General features: G+C 35.9%; 1 protein-coding gene across 1 annotated transcript in view; it reads left to right on the forward strand.

Annotated features, from left to right (window-relative positions):
• PELI1 (pellino E3 ubiquitin protein ligase 1) overlaps positions 1–19,131 on the forward strand; it is a 56,711-nt gene extending 37,580 nt beyond the window's left edge. The window contains exons 2-7 of the mRNA XM_027623047.1: positions 6,265–6,404; positions 9,428–9,557; positions 12,805–12,906; positions 16,646–16,843; positions 16,939–17,127; positions 17,687–19,131. Of these exons, the coding sequence (XP_027478848.1) occupies positions 6,334–6,404; positions 9,428–9,557; positions 12,805–12,906; positions 16,646–16,843; positions 16,939–17,127; positions 17,687–18,253 (1,257 nt within the window). The 5' untranslated portion in view covers positions 6,265–6,333 and the 3' untranslated portion in view covers positions 18,254–19,131. The remainder of the gene's footprint in view (positions 1–6,264; positions 6,405–9,427; positions 9,558–12,804; positions 12,907–16,645; positions 16,844–16,938; positions 17,128–17,686) is intronic.
• Positions 19,132–19,612: the final 481 nt, after the last annotated feature.

Below are 19,612 nucleotides of genomic sequence, written 5' to 3' on the forward strand. Positions count from 1 at the left end.
TGACGGGCAGTATTATAACCTCATATTCCTGCAGGCTCCATTGTTTCTTCTATCCTTTCTTTTTATGGAAGAATGCTGCTTATTAATCCTGCTGATTGTGAAAAAAGGAAGAAGGTGATTAGATTTTCACTCTTATTTTCAAGAAACTGCTATAAATTCACCTCCCTTCAATCGTAGCTTAATTGGTTTCATAAAACGGCTCCACCACAAATATACCAAAACAGTTGTTTGAGTCATCCTTTTGAAATCAGCCAAAGGGAAACTCTAGTGTAGATGGGAATCTGTTTCATTAGAGATAATATATGCAGTCCACACCATTTTTCACCATAAAGAAGCATTTCATGTTTTAAAACATTTTCCTTTTTTTTTTCCTCTGCAACCCTTTGTGCCTACTCACTTCCCCACCAAAATAGAAGTGTTCAAAAGATTATGTAAACATCTATGTAAGATCAGTTTTGTTCTTTGTTTAGTATTTGTTTTGCTTTTTATTTTTCAGGGCAGGAATTTTGTACTTGTGTTTAGTAGGTAGTAAGCAGAAGGCTGTGTGCAATGTAAATAAAAGAAAAAAACATGTTTGTTGAGGGAGCAATTTGAACAAAGATTGATTTCCCAGTTTTCCTTCTTTAAGTGAAACTGACAATTATATGTTACAGAAAGTCATTCCTTTGGGAAGAGTTGATACAATTGTTTTTGTATCAACTCTTCAATTAGAATCCTTTATCAGTCAAATTTAATGAGACTATTTCTAAGAAATATATATTTTGTGGCTCGTTTTTTATGTTTTCCAAGCCTACACCGAAAATAACAATATTCTTGAATGTGTTTCTTTAAAACAATTTGTTTAACTTGGGAAGGTCCCTGCTGATGAGAACATGCTTACTTTCTAAGGATCAAGCAGAGTTTTAAAATAATAGGTATTATAGAAAACAGCCTTATTATTAGCAGGATTTTTTTCTATCCTTTTTTTCCAGTCTCAGGTAGAATTAATGGTGCTATTTAATATCTTTTTGTTAGATCATCACATTGGGATAGAACTGAATTTATGAGGTCAGACCAACTAACTCAATTGAGTATCAACAGATGGAGCCAGTAATTGAGGCATTAGAATATACTTTATATAGATACCCACTTCACGGTCTCAAGTGAATTTAGGAATGACTTTAGGAATTAATTTTGAAGAATTCTATATTTTATTCAGATTTTAAATATAGAGAATATACAAGGAGGGTGGGTACAGGAGCACCACCTAGTAACTTGGCTTTGTTAAAGATTCTAAACCACTGTAAAAATCATGACTCTTCAGAACATGTAAAGATTCTAACAGTTCTTTCTGACAAACACATGTAAACATGTATTAGAATTGCAATGAAAGATTCCAGGAGAAGTAGCTGTCATAGCATATATTATTCATAGTTTAAGAATGCCAGTTATATATCACTGGTTATATGCCCATTTTGAATTTAAGAAAACTGTTTATCTTGGGTCATTTAAGTGTATAAACAGTACTACTAAAGTGTTTTATTACAGCTTTCAGATTATTAGATACAGAAATAAAAGCCAAGTTTGAGTGTGTTCCTGTATTGAGACTTTGATTTCACTGATAAAATATCCCAAAATCAGGCCTTCTAAGGGACCTAAGCAGAGTAAAAATAAGTGTAATTGGAAATCTATTGTTTTTCTTGGCTAATTTGGCCAAGGTCTGTATGGTGGATATATGCTAGCCCTATTCCAGTTACTTGTCAAAGCTAAAAATTGTTCCTTTTGCTATCGAGGTGATGGGACTAAATCTATAGTCCTAAATGTACATTACTTATAAATTCTTATGTTAGAACCAGATGGTCTCGTATTTTTTACAGCTCCAAAATTCTCTTCATTCTACTTTAGTCCCATCATTTTTAGAGATGAGGGAACATTGCTTTGTTCAAAGAGAGCCAGAACTAGAACATAAGCTAATATTTGCTAGCCCTGCTATACACGAGTATCAGCCAAATATGGGCATTCACATTTATCACTTTCAGATTTCACCTGTATCTGTGTACTTATTGATACTATTTAGTACTATTAAATTGACTTACCTCTTTAAATAAGTGTTTTTAAAAGGAACATTTTACTACTATAAATGGAAAATTATCACTTCCTAAAAATAGAAAGTAACTCTAAATGGGAGTACAAATCAAGACAAAGCCCCATTATTAAAATTTAATTTAAACTTTAATTCTTGTTATTACATTTTTAATTCTTGCTGTTCTTGGTCAGAAATGTATCAAAGCAATGTTTTTGTGTTTGATGACAGTACCTTAATTGAAGAAAAGCACAGTTAAAGCTTCTAATTAAGCTTTGCTTAGCTTTTTGTAATGGGATGCTTCTTTGAGGGGGGAATAAGAGGGTATGAATTCTTGTTTGTATAGTAAAATCTGATTTAATATAGATCAGAAGGTCTTGTAATATGGAACCAAAATTGTTCTTTGGTTAATTTGAATTAATTTTTTTTTTTTTTTTAAGAATTTATTTATTTATTTGACAGAGAGAGACACAGCGAGAGAGGGAACACAAGCAGGGGGAGTGGGAGAGGGAGAAGCAGGCTTCCCATGGAGCAGGGAGCCTGATGTGGGGCTCGATTCCAGGACCCTGGGATCATGACCTAAGCCGAAGGCAGATGCTTAATGACTGAGCCACCCAGGTGCCCCAAACAGTCTATTTTTTTTTTTTTAAAGATTGTATTTATTTATTTGACAGAGACAGACAAAGCGAGAGAGGGAACACAAGCAGGGGGAATGGGAGAGGAAGAAGCAGGCTTCCCGCAGAGCAGGGAGACCGACTTGGGGCTCGATCCCAGGACCCTGGGATCATGACCTGAGCCAAAGGCAGACGCTTAACGACTGATCCACCCAGGTGCCCCTGAATTAATTTGTTTTAAAACTCTTAAATTTTTACATTGAAGGCTTTAGTTAGCTTCGTATTATTTCTTTTTCTAAATGGAAGATATGATCAGTATAGTTTATTTTCCTGAAATAAAACATTTCTCTGGGGAGATGAGAGGATTTTATAGAGTATTTGAATGGAGGAAATGTGTTTTTTAAATAATTCTTAAGCATGTTTTGTTTATTTAAAATAAGTGTTTTTTAAATTTACTAACAAAAATTAGTGTGTCTGAATTGCTGGTTTAAATGTGTATGTCAGTTACAACGGATAAAAGAGGTCAAAATGGCTAAGCTTTTTCCTTTTACTTGTTCTTACTCATTGGGCTACAAATAGTCTGTGTTGCCTTCTCTCCAAAAGTGCTGCTATAGAGGCTGTATTTCGCTGTACTATAGAAAAATACAGATAGGCATTTTTCATTCATTGGTTTCCTATGGAACTTGTTGATGGAAGTATAAAATCAGGAGACTGTCATGGGTTAGCTAGTAAGAGTTTTGTTGTGAAAAACCTTTGTAACAGGTCTAACAGGAAGACCGTGGAGAGAACAGGTGTAGGAAATAACTGGTCCCATTAAGCTGCTGATGAAATAAACATGATAGTATTGTGGGGATTGTTTATTGTAGCATTTTTTCTGGCTTATCAGAAATATTTTGTTTTTCATATGTGTGTCAAATTTATATTTCTTAATTAAGCTTTTTAATTTGGGATCTTTGTAGATTCATATGTGGTCACAAGAAATAATACAGAGAGAGATTCTGTGTATCCTTTACACAGTTTCCCCCAATGGTAATATCTTGCAAAACTATAGTAAAATATCACAACCAGAATACTGACATTGGTAAAAATACAGAACATTTCCATCACCACAGGGATCCTTTCTGTTGTCTTTCTGTAGCCATGCCCACTTCCCTTTCACTCCCATCCCCTCCTTAACTCCTAGCAAGCATTTATCTGTTTCCCATTTCTATAATTCTGTCATTTCAAGAGTGTTACATAAATAAAATCATTTTCATAACCTGTTGAGGTTGGCTTTTTTTACTCAACATCATTCTCTAGAGATTCAGCCATGTTATTTCGTATATACCAGTAGTGTGTTCCTTTTTATTGCTGAGTACTATTCCACAACATGGATGTACCACAGTTTAATCATTCACTCAGTAAAGAACATCTGGATTGTTTCCAGTTTTTGGCTATTATCAATAAGGCTGCTATAAACATTCATGTATAGGGTTTGTAACATAAGTCTTCATTTCTCTAGGATAAATGCCCAGGTGTGCCATATATAATTGGCTTAAATATTCCTTTACATATATTTGAAACCACATCAGACAGTGTTAATAATTTTTGCTTTGACTTTCAGACATCCTGTAGAAATTCAAGAAAAGGAAAGCTTATTGTATTACCTGTATTTTTACTTACCATGTTCTTTCTTCTTTTCTGATGTTCCAGGGTTCTTTTTATCATTTTTCTTAGAGAATTTCTGCTAGCCATTCTGATAGAGTAGATCTATGGTGACAAGTTCTCTTTAATTTTCCCTCACCTGAAACTGTCTTGATTTCCCTTCCATTTTTGCTGGGTATAGGATTCTGGTTGACAGTTCTTTTCTTTCAGCACCTGAAAAATATATGCTACTTTCTTCTGGCTTCTATGATGTATCTTGGCATGGAATTCTTCAGGTTTATGCTCTGTGAGATTTGTTCAGTTTCTTGAATCTGTGGTTGTGTGGTTTCTCTTTCCAAATTTGGCAAGTTTCCAGCCATTATTTGAATACTTTTTCAGCTCTACTCTCTTTCCTCTCTTACTGGGTTCCAGTGATAAAAATGTTAGATCTTTTGCTGCGGTCCCACAGGTCCATGAGGCTCTGGTCTTTCTTCATTTTCTTTTTCTTCCTTTCCTTGCCTTGCCTTGCCTTGCCTTGCCTTGCCTTGCCTTGCCTTGCCTTGCCTTGCCTTGCCTTTCCTTTCCTTTCCTTTCCTTTCCTTTCCTTTCCTTTCCTTTCTTCTCTTCTCCTCCCCCTCCTTCCTCTTCTTTTAGTCTGTTTTCCCTCTGTCATTCAGATTAAGTAATTTCTCTCTTCTGGTTCACTGATTCTTTATAATGTCCCTTTTATTTTGCTGGTAAGCCCATCCTAAAAAGTGAGCTTTTAAATTTTTGTTTCTTTGTCCAGACTTTTTTTTTTTTGGTCCTAAATATGTTTGCAGTTGTTCATTAAAGCATTTCACATTTTTATGATGATTGGTTTAAAATCCTTTTCAGGTAATTCTGATCTCTGCCATCTCAGCTTTTGTCTTTATTATCTTTTTGCATTGTCTTAAATCTTTGTAGTTCTTAATACAATGAATGGTTTTCTGTTGAAACCTGGACATTTTGGTGTTATGTTCTGAGACTCTGGATGTTATCTACACCTACTGTTTCCACTGTCTTTTTCTGTCACTGCCTTGGCTCGGGAATAGTGGCTGCCTCCTTATTACTGCCAGATAGACATAGAAGTCCAGTTTCCCTAGTCAGGCTTCATTGACACCCAAAGGGAAGGGAATCCTTGTTACTGCGAGTGTGGAAGTCCACGCTCCCCTGACACTGCTAGAGTAGAGGTGGGGGCATGTTACCAACCAGCAGGGTGGAAGTCTTGGCTCCCTACTTGGCTGCCCTGACAATACCCCGGTTGGGGGCAGGGGCTAGGCTTCTTCCTTATGGCCTCATGAGGTGGAAATCTAGGCTCCCCACTTGGCTCTTGCTTGTGTAGGCAGTGGTAGGGCCAGTGTTTTCTGTGGTGTTTGGCTACACTAGAGTGGTTGTTGTCAAAAGTTATTTCTCTTACTAAGGCAGCCCCTTCCTCATTCCTTTAACTAGAGAGAGCGAGCTTTTGGGTGGATTTTTTTTTTTTTTTTTTTTTTTTTGTCTCTGCCGATTGACATTTCCAGGTTGCTGGATTCTTCAGCTCTTAATCTGGGATATATTAAGCATAAAGAAAACCCAGAGAAACTCAGCGCCGTGTCATTCCTTGTGCCCCAAGGTCCCTAGCTGGTCTATCTTCTCTCTACTTTTCAGAGTCTTCTTATGTTTTATATATAATATCCAGAGTTTGTAGTTGTAGTTAGTGGAAATAATAGGGAAAAATACTCCTACTGCATCTTCCTAGAAGTAGAAGTTACCAAATTTACATTTTTAAACTATTTAAACAGTTGGACCAAATATATAACCACTATTGGGGAAAATGTCATACACTTTGTATATTATATGATAACTTTGCATAATATTGTGCTTACAAGGACTGCTAGAAAATAACATCTTTATTTAAACTGAAATTCATTGTTCACATTATTAATGAAAACTTTTTCCCTCTAGGAGATAATGCAAAAGGTGTCCCAAGGCTCCTGACCAGTGAACAAAGATTTGAGAAAGACAGCCAAGCTCATGTTTTCTCCTGATCAAGAAAATCATCCATCCAAAGCACCAGTAAAATATGGTGAACTCATTGTCTTAGGGTAAGTTTTCTCCATCTGATGACACATAAAATTGAATAATATATAGTAACTTTGACATCTAGGTTAAAATTACTTTTTAGATTGTATATCCTATCTATGTCCAAAAATGATTTAAAGCTACAGGATAATATTACCTCAAAATAATATTGATAATGTTAAATCAAGAAACTCTTGGGGCGCCTGGGTGGCTCAGTCGTTAAGCGTCTGCCTTTGGCTCAGGTCATGATCCCACGGTCCTGGGATCGAGCCCTGCATCAGGCTCCCCGCTCCGTGGGAAGCCTGCTTCTCCCTCTCCCACTCCCCCTTCTTGTGTTTCCTCTCTTGCTGTGTTTCTCTCTGTCAAATAAATAAATCTTTAAAAAAAAAATCAAACTCTTTTAATCCTCATTTTTATGCCGTCTCTTATAAGTGCTCACATATGCATAAACTTTGCCTCACCCTTATCCCCAGAAAGAATAAAGCTTCTTAAAGGTGAAAAATGTACAGTCTAAATGTCTAAAGTCATATAATTTTTCCATTTGTCTTCCCTATCCCATCTTTTAGAAAAGTTTGCCTCACCTGACTTTACCAAAATCCCTTCCCCGTTTAGGTCATTTCATGTAGGTTAGTATTTATTTGTTCCTTTGTCCTTCTGAGGTAGTTGTTGCTTTGTGCTTATGGTCCTATTCTTCGTGTGATAGAGTTGTACAGGCTAAAGATACGATGACCCTGAAGCCCAGAATCCCACTACTTGTTTGCTTCCAACGTATTCTCATCCATATAATTTAACACAGACACAATCTGAAGAATGAGGAACAGATGATTTCGTTTATTCAGTCTAAACTTGCATTAACTGTCAAAACAGAGACACAATATATATTAGCTAGAAATTTCAGAAACTAGAAATTGCAGATTTTACTTTCCCCTTGATGTTTCTTTTCTTCTGTCTAGAAAACAGCTCTAGGAACAATTATATGACTTTAGACATTTAAAACAACATGTTTTAGAGTTAGGTTGGTACAAGGTCTTGTTTAAGTGAGACTATGTCCCTTGTTTCAGAGCAGAGAGTAAGAGAAAGTCGGAAGATAATATGGAGTTAATGAGCTTAACTAGAAGTCAGGAATGCTAGATTCCAGTGCCTATTCCAACATTGCTAGTTATATGACCTTGGGCAAGTCACTTCACCATTCTGGGTCTTGGTTTCCTCTTTGGTAAAATGACAGACAAGATCATCTCAGGCCCTTTGAGAGCTAAAAATCTTTTTTCTCAAAAACAACTTAAAAGATTAGAAACTTATATAGTAACTACAATGTTACCAACTTCACATCACATAGATCTTAATGTATTAATGACAAACAGCTTTTAACTACCAAAAATTATTCAAAGTTAAATTCTTCTACCAGGAAATCTGAGTCATTTGAAGACTGGAATTTAAAATTTAGTATATGGTTTAAACTGCCTTTCTTAGCCCAGCAGTTTCTCAGTTAATCCTTGGCAATAGTGGTTGTCTCTGTGTCTAGCACTTGGTGTCTTAAAATACAAATAATACTTCTTTCCAGCCCCCTAGGAAAAATAAAGCTGGATAAGGTTGTCAGTTTGATGTTGTTGCTACTTTTTTAGAATAGAGTTTTGAGTTACAGAAACACAATGTTTGGGAATAGAGAGTATATCCCCAGGAGGGAAATAAGTCATATAACTAGGCAGACAGAACAGTCAGGGCCCAAAGTGGGGCTGGTGGCAACACACAGCCTAGAATTAGTACTGTATTAACTAAGGGGTGTGACTCTGAACTCTTACCAAAGCTAGCAAGATTGGCAAGGGCTTTCTCCAACAGAAATCAGTGTGTTTTATTTTTTATAAAGAATCAGTATAATTTCTGTATATGGCAGTGTGAGTAAAGTCCCTTCTTTTCCTTGTCAGCCATTGATGTAGGCCATTTTATAATCACATTCTCCTCCAACCTCAAAATTGTCCCTGGTCCGTGCCTCGTTTTCCCTCAGATTGACCAACTATAAATGAGAGACCAGGAAACAAACCAAAGATTTTGTCAGGGGGCAGGGAACAGTGAATGAGGAGAGATTATTATTAAGCCATTGCTTATGCCAAAATGAAGCAATAAAGAATTTTAAAAAGCATGACACAAACACCTGGATTCAAATTCTAGTTTTTCCATTGTCACTTGTGTGACCTTCAGAAAATGACTTAATTTCTCTGAGCTCTAAGGAATTTTATTCCCCTGGGGAATAACTTAAATTCCAAACTGTAAAAGCTGAGTGATGCCAATCTCAAGAGTTGTTATGAGGATGAATTAAATGAGGTGCTGTATGGTAGAGAACACAATAGTGCCTATTACATGGTAAACACCCAAATGTTTTGTTGTGAACTTCTTTCCTATCCACTCCTCGCTTACTTGCGTATTTTCAGCACATGTATATGGTATCATGGAGAAGTGGTCATAACATTTGAACAACAAAAATGTTTAGTCACTATTTAGCAGGCATCTCAGTTGGATAAGTTTTGCCAACATAATGTGAATGTGTATGTGCACATTCAAGTCCTAAGACTTATCAGACTTACCAAATGAGTCTAAAAATTTCAGAAGTTAAGCTATTTAAAGTATTTAGTTGACAATTAAAGGAGATTCTGCTTTAGACAATTCATACTGTACTTTTAAAGGTTGTATTAGCACAAACATTCACCTTTAAAAAACATAGAATGAGTCATAAGGAATCAGATATGCCATTAATCAGCTCTTGATTATCTTGAATAAAAGAGGAAAGAAAAATACAGATAATTTAAGGCTATTTATAATCCAAAAAAATACTTCTTTGTGACTTGGAGTGTAACCAGAATCTCATTTTGTTTCATACTTAGACAGCTGGTCTAGGGATCAACAATTACTGAAGGGAATTTGAGATACTTACAGTATGCTAATAAGATGATTAATTGAAGATTGATCCATATTGTAAAGCAAAATAAAGCATTTATTTCAGAATTGTGTGGTTCTTACAAGATATCACCTAAACTTTTTTCCCTCCCATCAGGTATAATGGATCGCTCCCAAACGGAGATAGAGGAAGAAGGAAAAGTAGGTTTGCTTTGTTTAAAAGACCTAAGGCAAATGGGGTGAAGCCCAGCACTGTGCATATTGCTTGTACTCCTCAGGCTGCAAAGGTAAAAAGCAAACAAACCCAAATTAAACTAAATAAGTTAACTTGAGAAATTGAAAGACTTGTACATGTTGTTTCTGTTCTCTAGCATTCCCTTCACATTCTGTACCAGAAGTTTCCTTTTGTTTCAATAGGAGCAGACACTTTGGAGACAATATCTGAAGCACTGCCATATGGAAGGGCATCAAACTTTTTTTTTTTAAATGACAAATCAGGATCAGTGGGTGGAAATTAGAAGGAAACATTCCCTTTTAATAAGAAATTTTAAAAAAGGTGGGTTGGGACCAGGGCTTTATCTAGTATTTAGAATTATACAACTGTCTACCCTGAGAAGTAGGGAGTTTCCAGTGTTACTAGAGGGGCCTTGCCTGGGCTGAGCAAGGAATGTAGTATATAATAAGAGTACTCAGGTACTAGAAGCATTGTTTGGATGAGGTGATTTTTTTAAACTAAGGGTTTAATTGTGTGGTTCTTATAAGAGATCCTTATCAAAGATTCTGTGTATGCTCTTATTTTTTGTTTGCTTGTTTTATGACCCTCAAAGCTTTTAACATAGTGCCTTGAACAAAATGGATCTCAGTTAACTATTAAATTGAACCAAAACTATAAAAGCAAATAGCCAACTGTATCTCCAGTATAACTTCTCAGTCTCCCAGTATATTTAATGCTTTTAGCTCCTTTTTCTCTCCCTACCAAAATCTCCAGAACCTGAGCCATCATTTCGGGACACTTGGGCTTTTCCTGGAATGAAAGACAATTTATAGGGAATTTTAAATCTTTCCATTTCTGTGAATTCCTCTACTTCCAATTTTGTAACACAAAATTTGTATTTGATATTGTGTTGAGTGAATAAAAATTACAAAGAGTCTCTCAGCTTCTGGAAGTAATTGTATCTTTAGCTAGGTAGCCCCAGGATGTGCATTAATATTTTACCATCTGAGGTATATCTTTGTAAGTTAAACAAGAAACAGAAAAATTGGCATATGGTGACTTGTTTTAGGTCATAGCTCCAGTCCCTGAAGTTAATTGAATTTGTTTTGTATCCAGCATGGTGACTAGAACAGTCCTCATGTCTTGATGAGGCCTCCTCTATTACTGTTTGAGACCCAGTGAATATAGGACAGTTTTTTTTTTTTTTTTGCTCCATTGCAGAGAAGGGTTGTGCTAAGCAGGTGGTGAGAGTGAGTGCAAGCTAGTAACCCAGGCCAAGGAGCTCTGTGCCAGAACTGTCCCTGCAGCGTGCTCTTGCATTTGGGGTACGCCACTTCTCTGTGCAGGGTTGTCTCCCATGTTGTCCCCAACCGCTAATGCCATGTAAGCCTGCAAATCACAGCCAGAAAATGCAGCTACATATTTCCAAGTGCCCCTTTCACAGCTAATACTACCTCTGGTTGAGAACCACTAGCAGAGGGAAAATAGTTATGATCCCTATTTCTAAAATACCCTATTCTGGCAGTCATCTGGGATAAGGTTAAACCCCGCCTTTCAGTCCAGTGAGAACTTAACTAGACATAGTTCTTATTCATAATCTAAGACTAGGTTTAATAGCTAAAAAGCCAGAGATTACAATCTCAAAGTACACAAAAACCTGTGTTTTTAAATCACTTTAGCCACTAAGAATACATTACTTCCGGGACACCTGGGTGGCTCAGTTGTTAAGTGTCTGCCTTTGGCTCAGGTCGTGATCCTGGGGTCCTGGGATTGAGCCCCGCGTCAGGCTCCCTGCTCAGTGGGAAGCCTGCTTCTCCTTCTCCCACTCCCTCCGCTGTGTTCCGTCTCTCCCTGTGTCTCTCTGTCAAATAAATAAATAAAAATTAAAAAAAAAATACATTACTTCCAAGGTTATGGGCAGTTATTTGATTAGAAAATCAATGCTTTATGCTAATTAAAGTAATTATAGTTTTTAAAATCTATAAAACAATTATATAATGTTTATTTTAAAAACATCAACAACGTGCATGGGAATGATCTACATTGTGTTAATGAGGTGTTGGATACCTCCATGAAGATAGGGGAGTGAGAGAAACATGTAAGCAGCCTTGACACTGCTGTTGAATTTAATTTCTTTTAAGAAACCAGAAGCAAAAATGGCATTGTTATGGTTTGATAAAGCTGGGTAGTTGGTACCCAGGTGTTTTATTTATTCTCTTTAAATATTTGAAAATTCCACAGCCTTAACTAATTTTAAAGCTATTATTTTAAGGCTTTATCTATTACAGATTACCTACAAATTAAAACCAAGTAAGGTTTTATAATGCCAGTGTTCTAATTAAGAAACATTTTTTTGCGGGCGCCTGGGTGGCTCAGTCGTTGAGCATCTGCCTCTGGCTCAGGTCATGATCCCAGGGTCCTGGGATCGAGCCCCACATCGGGCTCTCTGCTTGGTGAGGAGCCTGCTTCTCCCTCTCCCTCTGCCTGCTGCTAGCCTACTTGTACTCTCTCTCTGTCAAATAAATAAATAAAATCTTAAAAAAAAAAAAAGAAAGAAACCTATTTTGAATTTAGCTTCTTTGCTTTGTATAATCATTCTTTTGTGTCTTTGTATCTGTTTTGTATCTGTTTTCCTTTTACGCAACCTATTTCCATTTCCTTTGTGCAGGTTTCCCCCCTTTCTGATATTATCTTCAACTCATATACATAGAAAATGCCTGAAAACAAAACCGAAAAGTTCTTTTTAGCAATATTTTTAGTTTGGGATAAATCAAAAATACAGTCGTAAGCATTGTGTCCATTTCCTTTGGTAATGTTTAATCATTCTATGAATTTTTCTGTATTTGCCCAGCCTATGGCAAATGTTTGTCACCTATAGAGTCAGAATGATTAAGAAGACCATTTAACTCTGCTTGTTGGTAACTTGTTTATAACTCTTTGAGTTACTTTAAAAATAAGAATCGTCTTATCTTGCAAAATTCTGTATTTCCTCCTTATTAGAGCATGGTCGAGTACTATTTTCAGTTTCTGCATGGGCTTTGATTTTGATTACTTTATAATTTAAAATATTTGTAAGGGAGACCTAGATTTTACAGTGTTTTTATACAATGAAATTATGTTCTTACTGTATAACATCTTCAAGGTATTCTTGAAACCCCACTCAACCTGAGTAACTACTGTCACAGCTGAGGTTACAGAAGAGTTATTAGTGTCTACCTTAAATTTGGGAGGAAAATATGTCAGATGTGATAGATTACTTTTCTGAATTTGATTTGATTGGCCTACCAGCTAATTTTTGCTATTAATCTTTTCTTTCTTAGGCAATAAGCAACAAAGACCAGCACAGCATATCATATACCTTATCTCGGGCCCAGACGGTGGTGGTTGAATATACTCATGACAGCAACACTGATATGTTTCAGGTACTATAACATCTGAATTATTTTTTGTCTTAAAAAAAAAACAAAGAAGTTGAAAACCTATTGTCAGTGACTTTTGCTGTGGTCAGTTTCGTGATTATCCTATTTTAGTCATGTATTACATTAAAATATATATTGATTTCCAAATCTCATATATAGAAGTCAGCGTAGCATGGTTAAGAAATGGGCTCTGGTAAACATTACTTAACCACTCTATGGCTCACTTTGCTCCTATGAAGTGCAGATAATAGAGCTTCCTTCATATGACATTTAGGAGGCTTAAATGTGTTGTTAGTACATGTAAAGTGCTCAAAGCTGGCCCAGGGAGCTGGTAAACACTTAGCTATTAATAATAGTGGTTATAATAATATCTCAGATAGCTATTATCCAAAAAAAAAAAAGAACCAGGAAATACTCTGCATATATTTATGACCATTTTTGCCACTATTTCCCACCTTCCTCTATAAGTAGGAAAATGTACAGGCAGTCTCTAATTGTCTATATCATGTTTGTGATCAAACTTGTTTTTCAGCACACATTTGCTCCAAGCTACTAATGCGGTAAAAGGTTTTTTTTTTTCTCTCCTTTTTGTACCAGTCCAGTGCTGATGTTTTTATAAACTTGATAGATAAAGAACAGTCAAACCCAAAGATGTAGACAGAATCCATGATGTCTTCTCCCTTGTTTGGTTTTGTAAAGCCCTGGATTTTTTGGAAACAAATAGGACATAAAGTACCTGATAATGTTGCTCTTATAATTACTGTCCCAGTGACTTTTCAATTTTTCTTTTTTTTATCAAGATTGAAATCTAAAGGCCTAGAGATGTCTTTAATTATAACCAATAGCAAAGTATTTCTCATTGAGGTCACTTATCACTCCCCCGAGCCCTTCTAGTAGAATACTGAATTTTTTAGAATAATGTCTCTATATCAGAATATGGAGGTATGTTTATCTTTCTTGCTGTTGCCAAAAAAATTTAAGATAAATAACACCCTTAATGAAGATGAAGGTTGGGATCTTAATGAGAACCTAACACAAGCTTTAGGATGATTTTCCACATTTTATTTCACTGACAACCAGTTAAAATCAAGATGCTACCTAGATGTTTGACCCCAGACTAGAATTTTAGTTTCAGAAAATACCTTGAATTAATTTGTTTACCCCTTATTTTTTGTCAGTAAAGTTACTGAAATCTTGTGAGTTAAAGGTTACAAAGTTAGTTGGGGGCAGAATAGGGATTAAACCAGGCATTCTGATTTATAGCACAGTGTCTTTACCATCTTATGAAGGTCCTTAAATAAGTTGCACCATTTTTGTTTTCTTCCTTTTCATAAAGGAATAGAGAGTTTTTCCTAAGTAGTAGTCATGATGCTCCTTCTATAAAGCATTATACCAATGGAAAATCCAAACATTTCTACATTAAAAACCATAGATATATCCAAAACTACCCTGATAAATTAGCCAGTCTTTGAGGAACTGGTTTTATAATCATTCTGGGATTGCCTGCCTTCCAAACTGAACAAGAACATTTATTGTTCAATTCATCAGCTGTTCAAACTCCAACTCTGCATTGGTTAACACTATGAAGTAAATAAAGACATTACAAGTTGATTGTATTCATAGGTGCTACACTGGCAGTCTAAATATGAAGTACAAGCTTCTGATTGGGTTGAAGAAGGGTGAGGGAAAGACTTCATAGCAGTGCCTTTTTTCCAGACTTTTTTTTTTTTTTTAATCAAGTTGAGTAGGATTTTGTCAGTCCAGCCAGTAGAAAGGCATTCTGACAAAAGAGATGGCAAAGTACACAGTGTGGTAGAACATTGACAAGTGAGCTGCTTGTAGGTAGAATATACTTTTCGTGTGATTAACAATGATAGGAAATTAAGCTGGATCAGTGGGAAGCAAATTGTGAAGTCAGTTTCTAATTATTACAGAAATAAGAAACTAAGAAGTTTGGATAGTCTGTAAGGAACCATTAGGGTTTTTAATGAGAGTGGGAGGGAATGACATGATAAGATCTATATTTTTAAAGCTAATAGTAGCAGTTAGAAGAGGAATTACTAAAATTTATCTTAAGGCACAATTATATTTTGGCATCTGATCATGATCACATAGGTTTTTTCTCTTTATAGATACTTAAGATTTCTTCCTTCTTACCTGTCTTGACCAATATTGCTTTGATGTCTTAAATCTCCTCTAAGACCCAGATCAAATCTCAACTCTTTTGGAATAATCTCTCCTTCCAAATAAGTCACTTCTGAATATCTTGATTCAAAAAATCAATCCTCAATCCATTCCTGGGCCTACATCTTTTGGATCTAAAATAGCCTTTTATTCTTAGAAATATTTTTAGTTTCAAAAGTCTGAGACCATTTTCTTTGGATATCATTATCTTAAAAAGCAGGAAAAGGGACATCCAGTCTTACGTTTGTTAACCAGCCAGTTTTCTTCTGAAACTATCCAAACTAAAGAAAGACTTATACTTGATAGGACAAAAATGCTAAAAGGATTTTATCCGAAAGTGTGCAGTTATGAGGAATTCTTGAGGCTCAGCTATGCAAAGAATGACTTTGAAGTGTCGTCGTCATTGTAGAGGGTCAGTGTTTTTTCTCAGTATCCACTTTCTTCAATTTTATGATACTACTTTATAACAAATACATGAATGAACTCATCATTTTTAAATGTTTACTTTAAAACCCTGTGGCATTTGTCAGGTCTGTCATCTCTTCCACAGATTTCCTTTTTTCTTTTCATTTTTAAATGTTTACTTTAAAACCCTGTGACAATCAGTTCTGTCACCTATTTCCTTTTTTCTTCTCAACTTTCATCTTTCAAAATGAAAATTAATATATTTCCTAGCTAGTACCTCTGAAGATGTTTTAATTTGCCAACCCATCCACCAGAACTCTTATCTGGGAACCTTTTTTCTCTAAAATATGGCCCAGAACCAGGAAGAAAATAAAAAGGACATCTAGGCCTATGAAATAAAGGCCACATAAGGCCACGCACTAAAATTCCTTTTCTTTGCTCCAGGGAGAATCCTTTAGGAACTTAACAAGAACTTTTGAAATACTGTTCTTTAAAGTTTAGTTTTTTTGATTTCTCAACCCACAGCAGAATAATAGTGACTAGTTAGAGGAGGGGTATGCTGCTAGAGTCAAGTATGCCCAACAGCAAGAAGTGATAGCTGACAACCTGACAGAACACATGAGAATATAAAGTATATATAAGACCTCAAAGAAAGCTATGTAAGCCCATAACATAAGGATCAGCCTTCTTGTACACCTTTATAGCACCTGAAGACATCACTGCATTCAGTGTAATATAAATGGTACTTACAGTTTAATGTCCTGGAGACATCATAAAAGACTTACTTGTATGTTCACTATATTCTGTTAAAGAAGGCAGAGTAATACATGGTAGGCATATTTCCATCGAAAGGGGTTAAAATTAAAATCTGCAGCCATCTAGAAATCTCGGCCATCCTAAACTCTGTATTCCCTGAGGGTTTCATATATTCTGGATGGTAAGTTCCCATTTATTCCTATGCTCTAAATAATTATTATGTCAGAACAAGTTTGACAGATTAGTTTTCTAGGGTGTAGATGCTCTCAGAGTTAAGTATAAGTTTGAGCTTTAGAAATTTCAGAGGCTTAATGATTTCATCTTCTTGTACCTTTCTTGAATGAATTTTCCACTGTGTTCCTTTCAATAGGTTTATAGATATTTCTTTTTCCCTTAGATTGGTCGGTCGACTGAAAGTCCCATTGATTTTGTAGTAACTGACACAGTTCCTGGAAGCCAAAGTAATTCTGATACACAGTCAGTGCAAAGCACTATATCAAGATTTGCCTGTAGAATCATCTGTGAACGGAATCCCCCCTTTACAGCACGGATTTATGCTGCAGGATTTGACTCATCAAAAAATATCTTTCTTGGGGTAAAAAGCTTTTTTCCTAACTGGTGCATTATTTTTAACCACTTCTGTTTCCAAATTACAAAGAACTAGAAGCTCACTATTCTTATTGCTACTAGGAGAAGGCTGCCAAGTGGAAGACATCAGATGGGCAGATGGATGGTTTGACCACTAATGGCGTTCTTGTTATGCATCCACGCAATGGGTTCACAGAAGACTCCAAGCCTGGAATATGGAGAGAAATATCAGTGTGTGGAAATGTATTTAGCCTGCGGGAAACCAGATCAGCTCAGCAGAGAGGAAAAATGGTAAGTATTGAGATGTAGCCTCTTATTTAGCTCCAGTAAACACATTGGGTGAGTTGGACTGAATGAATTACATAATTCCAAAAACTCTCAAATGTTGACACAGAGTGCTTAAGTCTGACTATCAGAAACACTGATCGCTAAATATTATACTAGAGGGTAATATCTTAATGTTTCAATCAGGACACTTTAAAAATTTGTTCTTTCATATTATGTTAATATATTTTAAAACCTAAGCTTTCCTAAATTAAATAGCACTGTGTAGTTTCTATTTATATCTCTTTGACCATGATGTATATGGGAAATATTAGACTTACTGAGCAGCCAGATGTTTTAATCATAAATAGTCTTCACTATAAGGCTGAAAAGAAATATGTTCCTGCTCCATATTTTATCCTTGATTTTCAAACTTGTATTTTTCATGACTGCCATTAGAGTTTCTTATATTTAGTAACAATCATAGGAAATCTCGATTCTTGAGTAAGGAACGTGTAAGACCAAAACTCTCATGTAAAAATTGAAAACACAGTGTTGAATGTTTTTTGATCCTTGTTTCTTCTAGGTGGAAATTGAAACCAATCAGTTACAAGATGGCTCATTAATTGACCTCTGTGGTGCAACATTGCTGTGGCGTACTGCAGAAGGCCTTTCCCACACTCCTACAGTGAAGCATTTAGAAGCTTTAAGACAGGAAATCAATGCAGCACGACCTCAGTGCCCTGTAGGGTTCAACACCCTAGCATTTCCTAGTATGAAGAGGAAAGATGTTGTCGATGAAAAACAACCATGGGTGTATCTAAACTGCGGCCATGTGCATGGCTATCATAACTGGGGAAACAAAGAAGAACGTGATGGAAAAGATCGTGAATGTCCCATGTGTAGGTCTGTTGGTCCCTATGTCCCTCTGTGGCTTGGATGTGAAGCTGGATTTTATGTGGACGCCGGCCCTCCAACCCATGCGTTCAGCCCATGTGGGCATGTGTGTTCAGAAAAGACAACTGCCTATTGGTCCCAGATCCCGCTTCCTCATGGTACTCATACTTTTCATGCAGCCTGCCCCTTTTGTGCACATCAGTTGGCTGGTGAACAAGGCTACATCAGACTTATTTTCCAAGGACCTCTAGACTAACAGACAGTTGTCCTCCAGGACTACATTATAAATTTATAAGCTAAGTGAGTTGGGTTTTCCAACCTGTTGTCCATGTCACAGTTTCTCTGCTCTGGTCATTTGCATTAAGATGAAGAATTTTTTTAAACATTTATAATAAGTAGTAACAATTTCTGATCAAAAAATCTGGGAAACTCAAGAAAAAGAATTTCTGAAAGTACCAGACTTTGAATTCTGAGTTTTGAAAATATATTTTGAGGATAAAAAATGCAATCTATAATTTGTTGCCTTCCTTTTAGTGTTTTTGAATCACCCATCCTCAGTGTTGGAAAATTGTTTTTATATAACTGAGGGTACTGTTGGTTCAAACTATGTTAGTTTACAGTTTGTTGCAAACATTGTAAAATACAGCAACATGTATATTAACTTTTTTCTATTTATCTTTATTATAGAAAAATCTTAGAATGTTCTTGATAGAGTAGCATGGTAACGATGGTGTCACACTTTCGGTGTGAATGGTAGTTTAGCGAGCATAGCTCAAGGATTTACAAGCTTAGAAGGACAAGAGAGCCTCTCTCCCTGCCCCCTTCTAAATATGGAATTTGGTAAATTAAAATACTTTGTAAAACCAAATTCATATTAATTATTATTGTGTAAGAGCTGTTTGTTTTTAACCACATTGAATATAATCAGGAAAGTTTTTTTTCTTAATGTTCTCTCAAGTGTAGTATATAACAAAAACTTAATGCTAAGAAACATTTTATATGCTCCTTTGAATATGCAATTTAATCTAGATTATCTATTTTTCTCCCATGATAACTAATCTGTTTTTAGTACCAGCAACATTTGGCAAGTTTATTTTTTAGATATAAACTGTGGTTCATCTGTTCACTGTTTCTGGAAAAAAAAAATCATTCTCATGAGGAAAAGCATAAATTAACAAGGAGGAGAGTGACTTGATTTGCTTTTAGAAAAAGAAATACTTAATTGATTATTCTGTTTGTGGTCTTCTCCAGGCATTAAGAAATGTGGAGAGATATAAAGGATTCAGTGACAATAGTGCCCCCCCCTTTTTTTTAACCTAACAGACCAGCCTTAACTTTGTGGGCTTTGAATCCTAAGGAGAGTTGCCACCATGTGACTCAAGGAAATGTTTGGTTGGCAGATGAGCACTAGTGACAGCCAAGTAGGGGAACATACTTGCATGGTATGTTTATTCTCTAATTCCAATAAGTTCTTTGCTTAAAGAAGCAAGAAAACGTTTCTTCACTCCCTCCCCTCCCCTTTTTTTAATGCACCACAAAGGAAGTATAGACAGTTGCACTACATCAAACCCTTTGTGACACTTGTAGAAATCAGTACACTTTTAGATTAGACAGA

Source organism: Zalophus californianus, chromosome 8 (assembly GCF_009762305.2).
Source record: "Zalophus californianus isolate mZalCal1 chromosome 8, mZalCal1.pri.v2, whole genome shotgun sequence".
In the NCBI taxonomy this organism is placed as follows: domain Eukaryota; kingdom Metazoa; phylum Chordata; class Mammalia; order Carnivora; family Otariidae; genus Zalophus; species Zalophus californianus.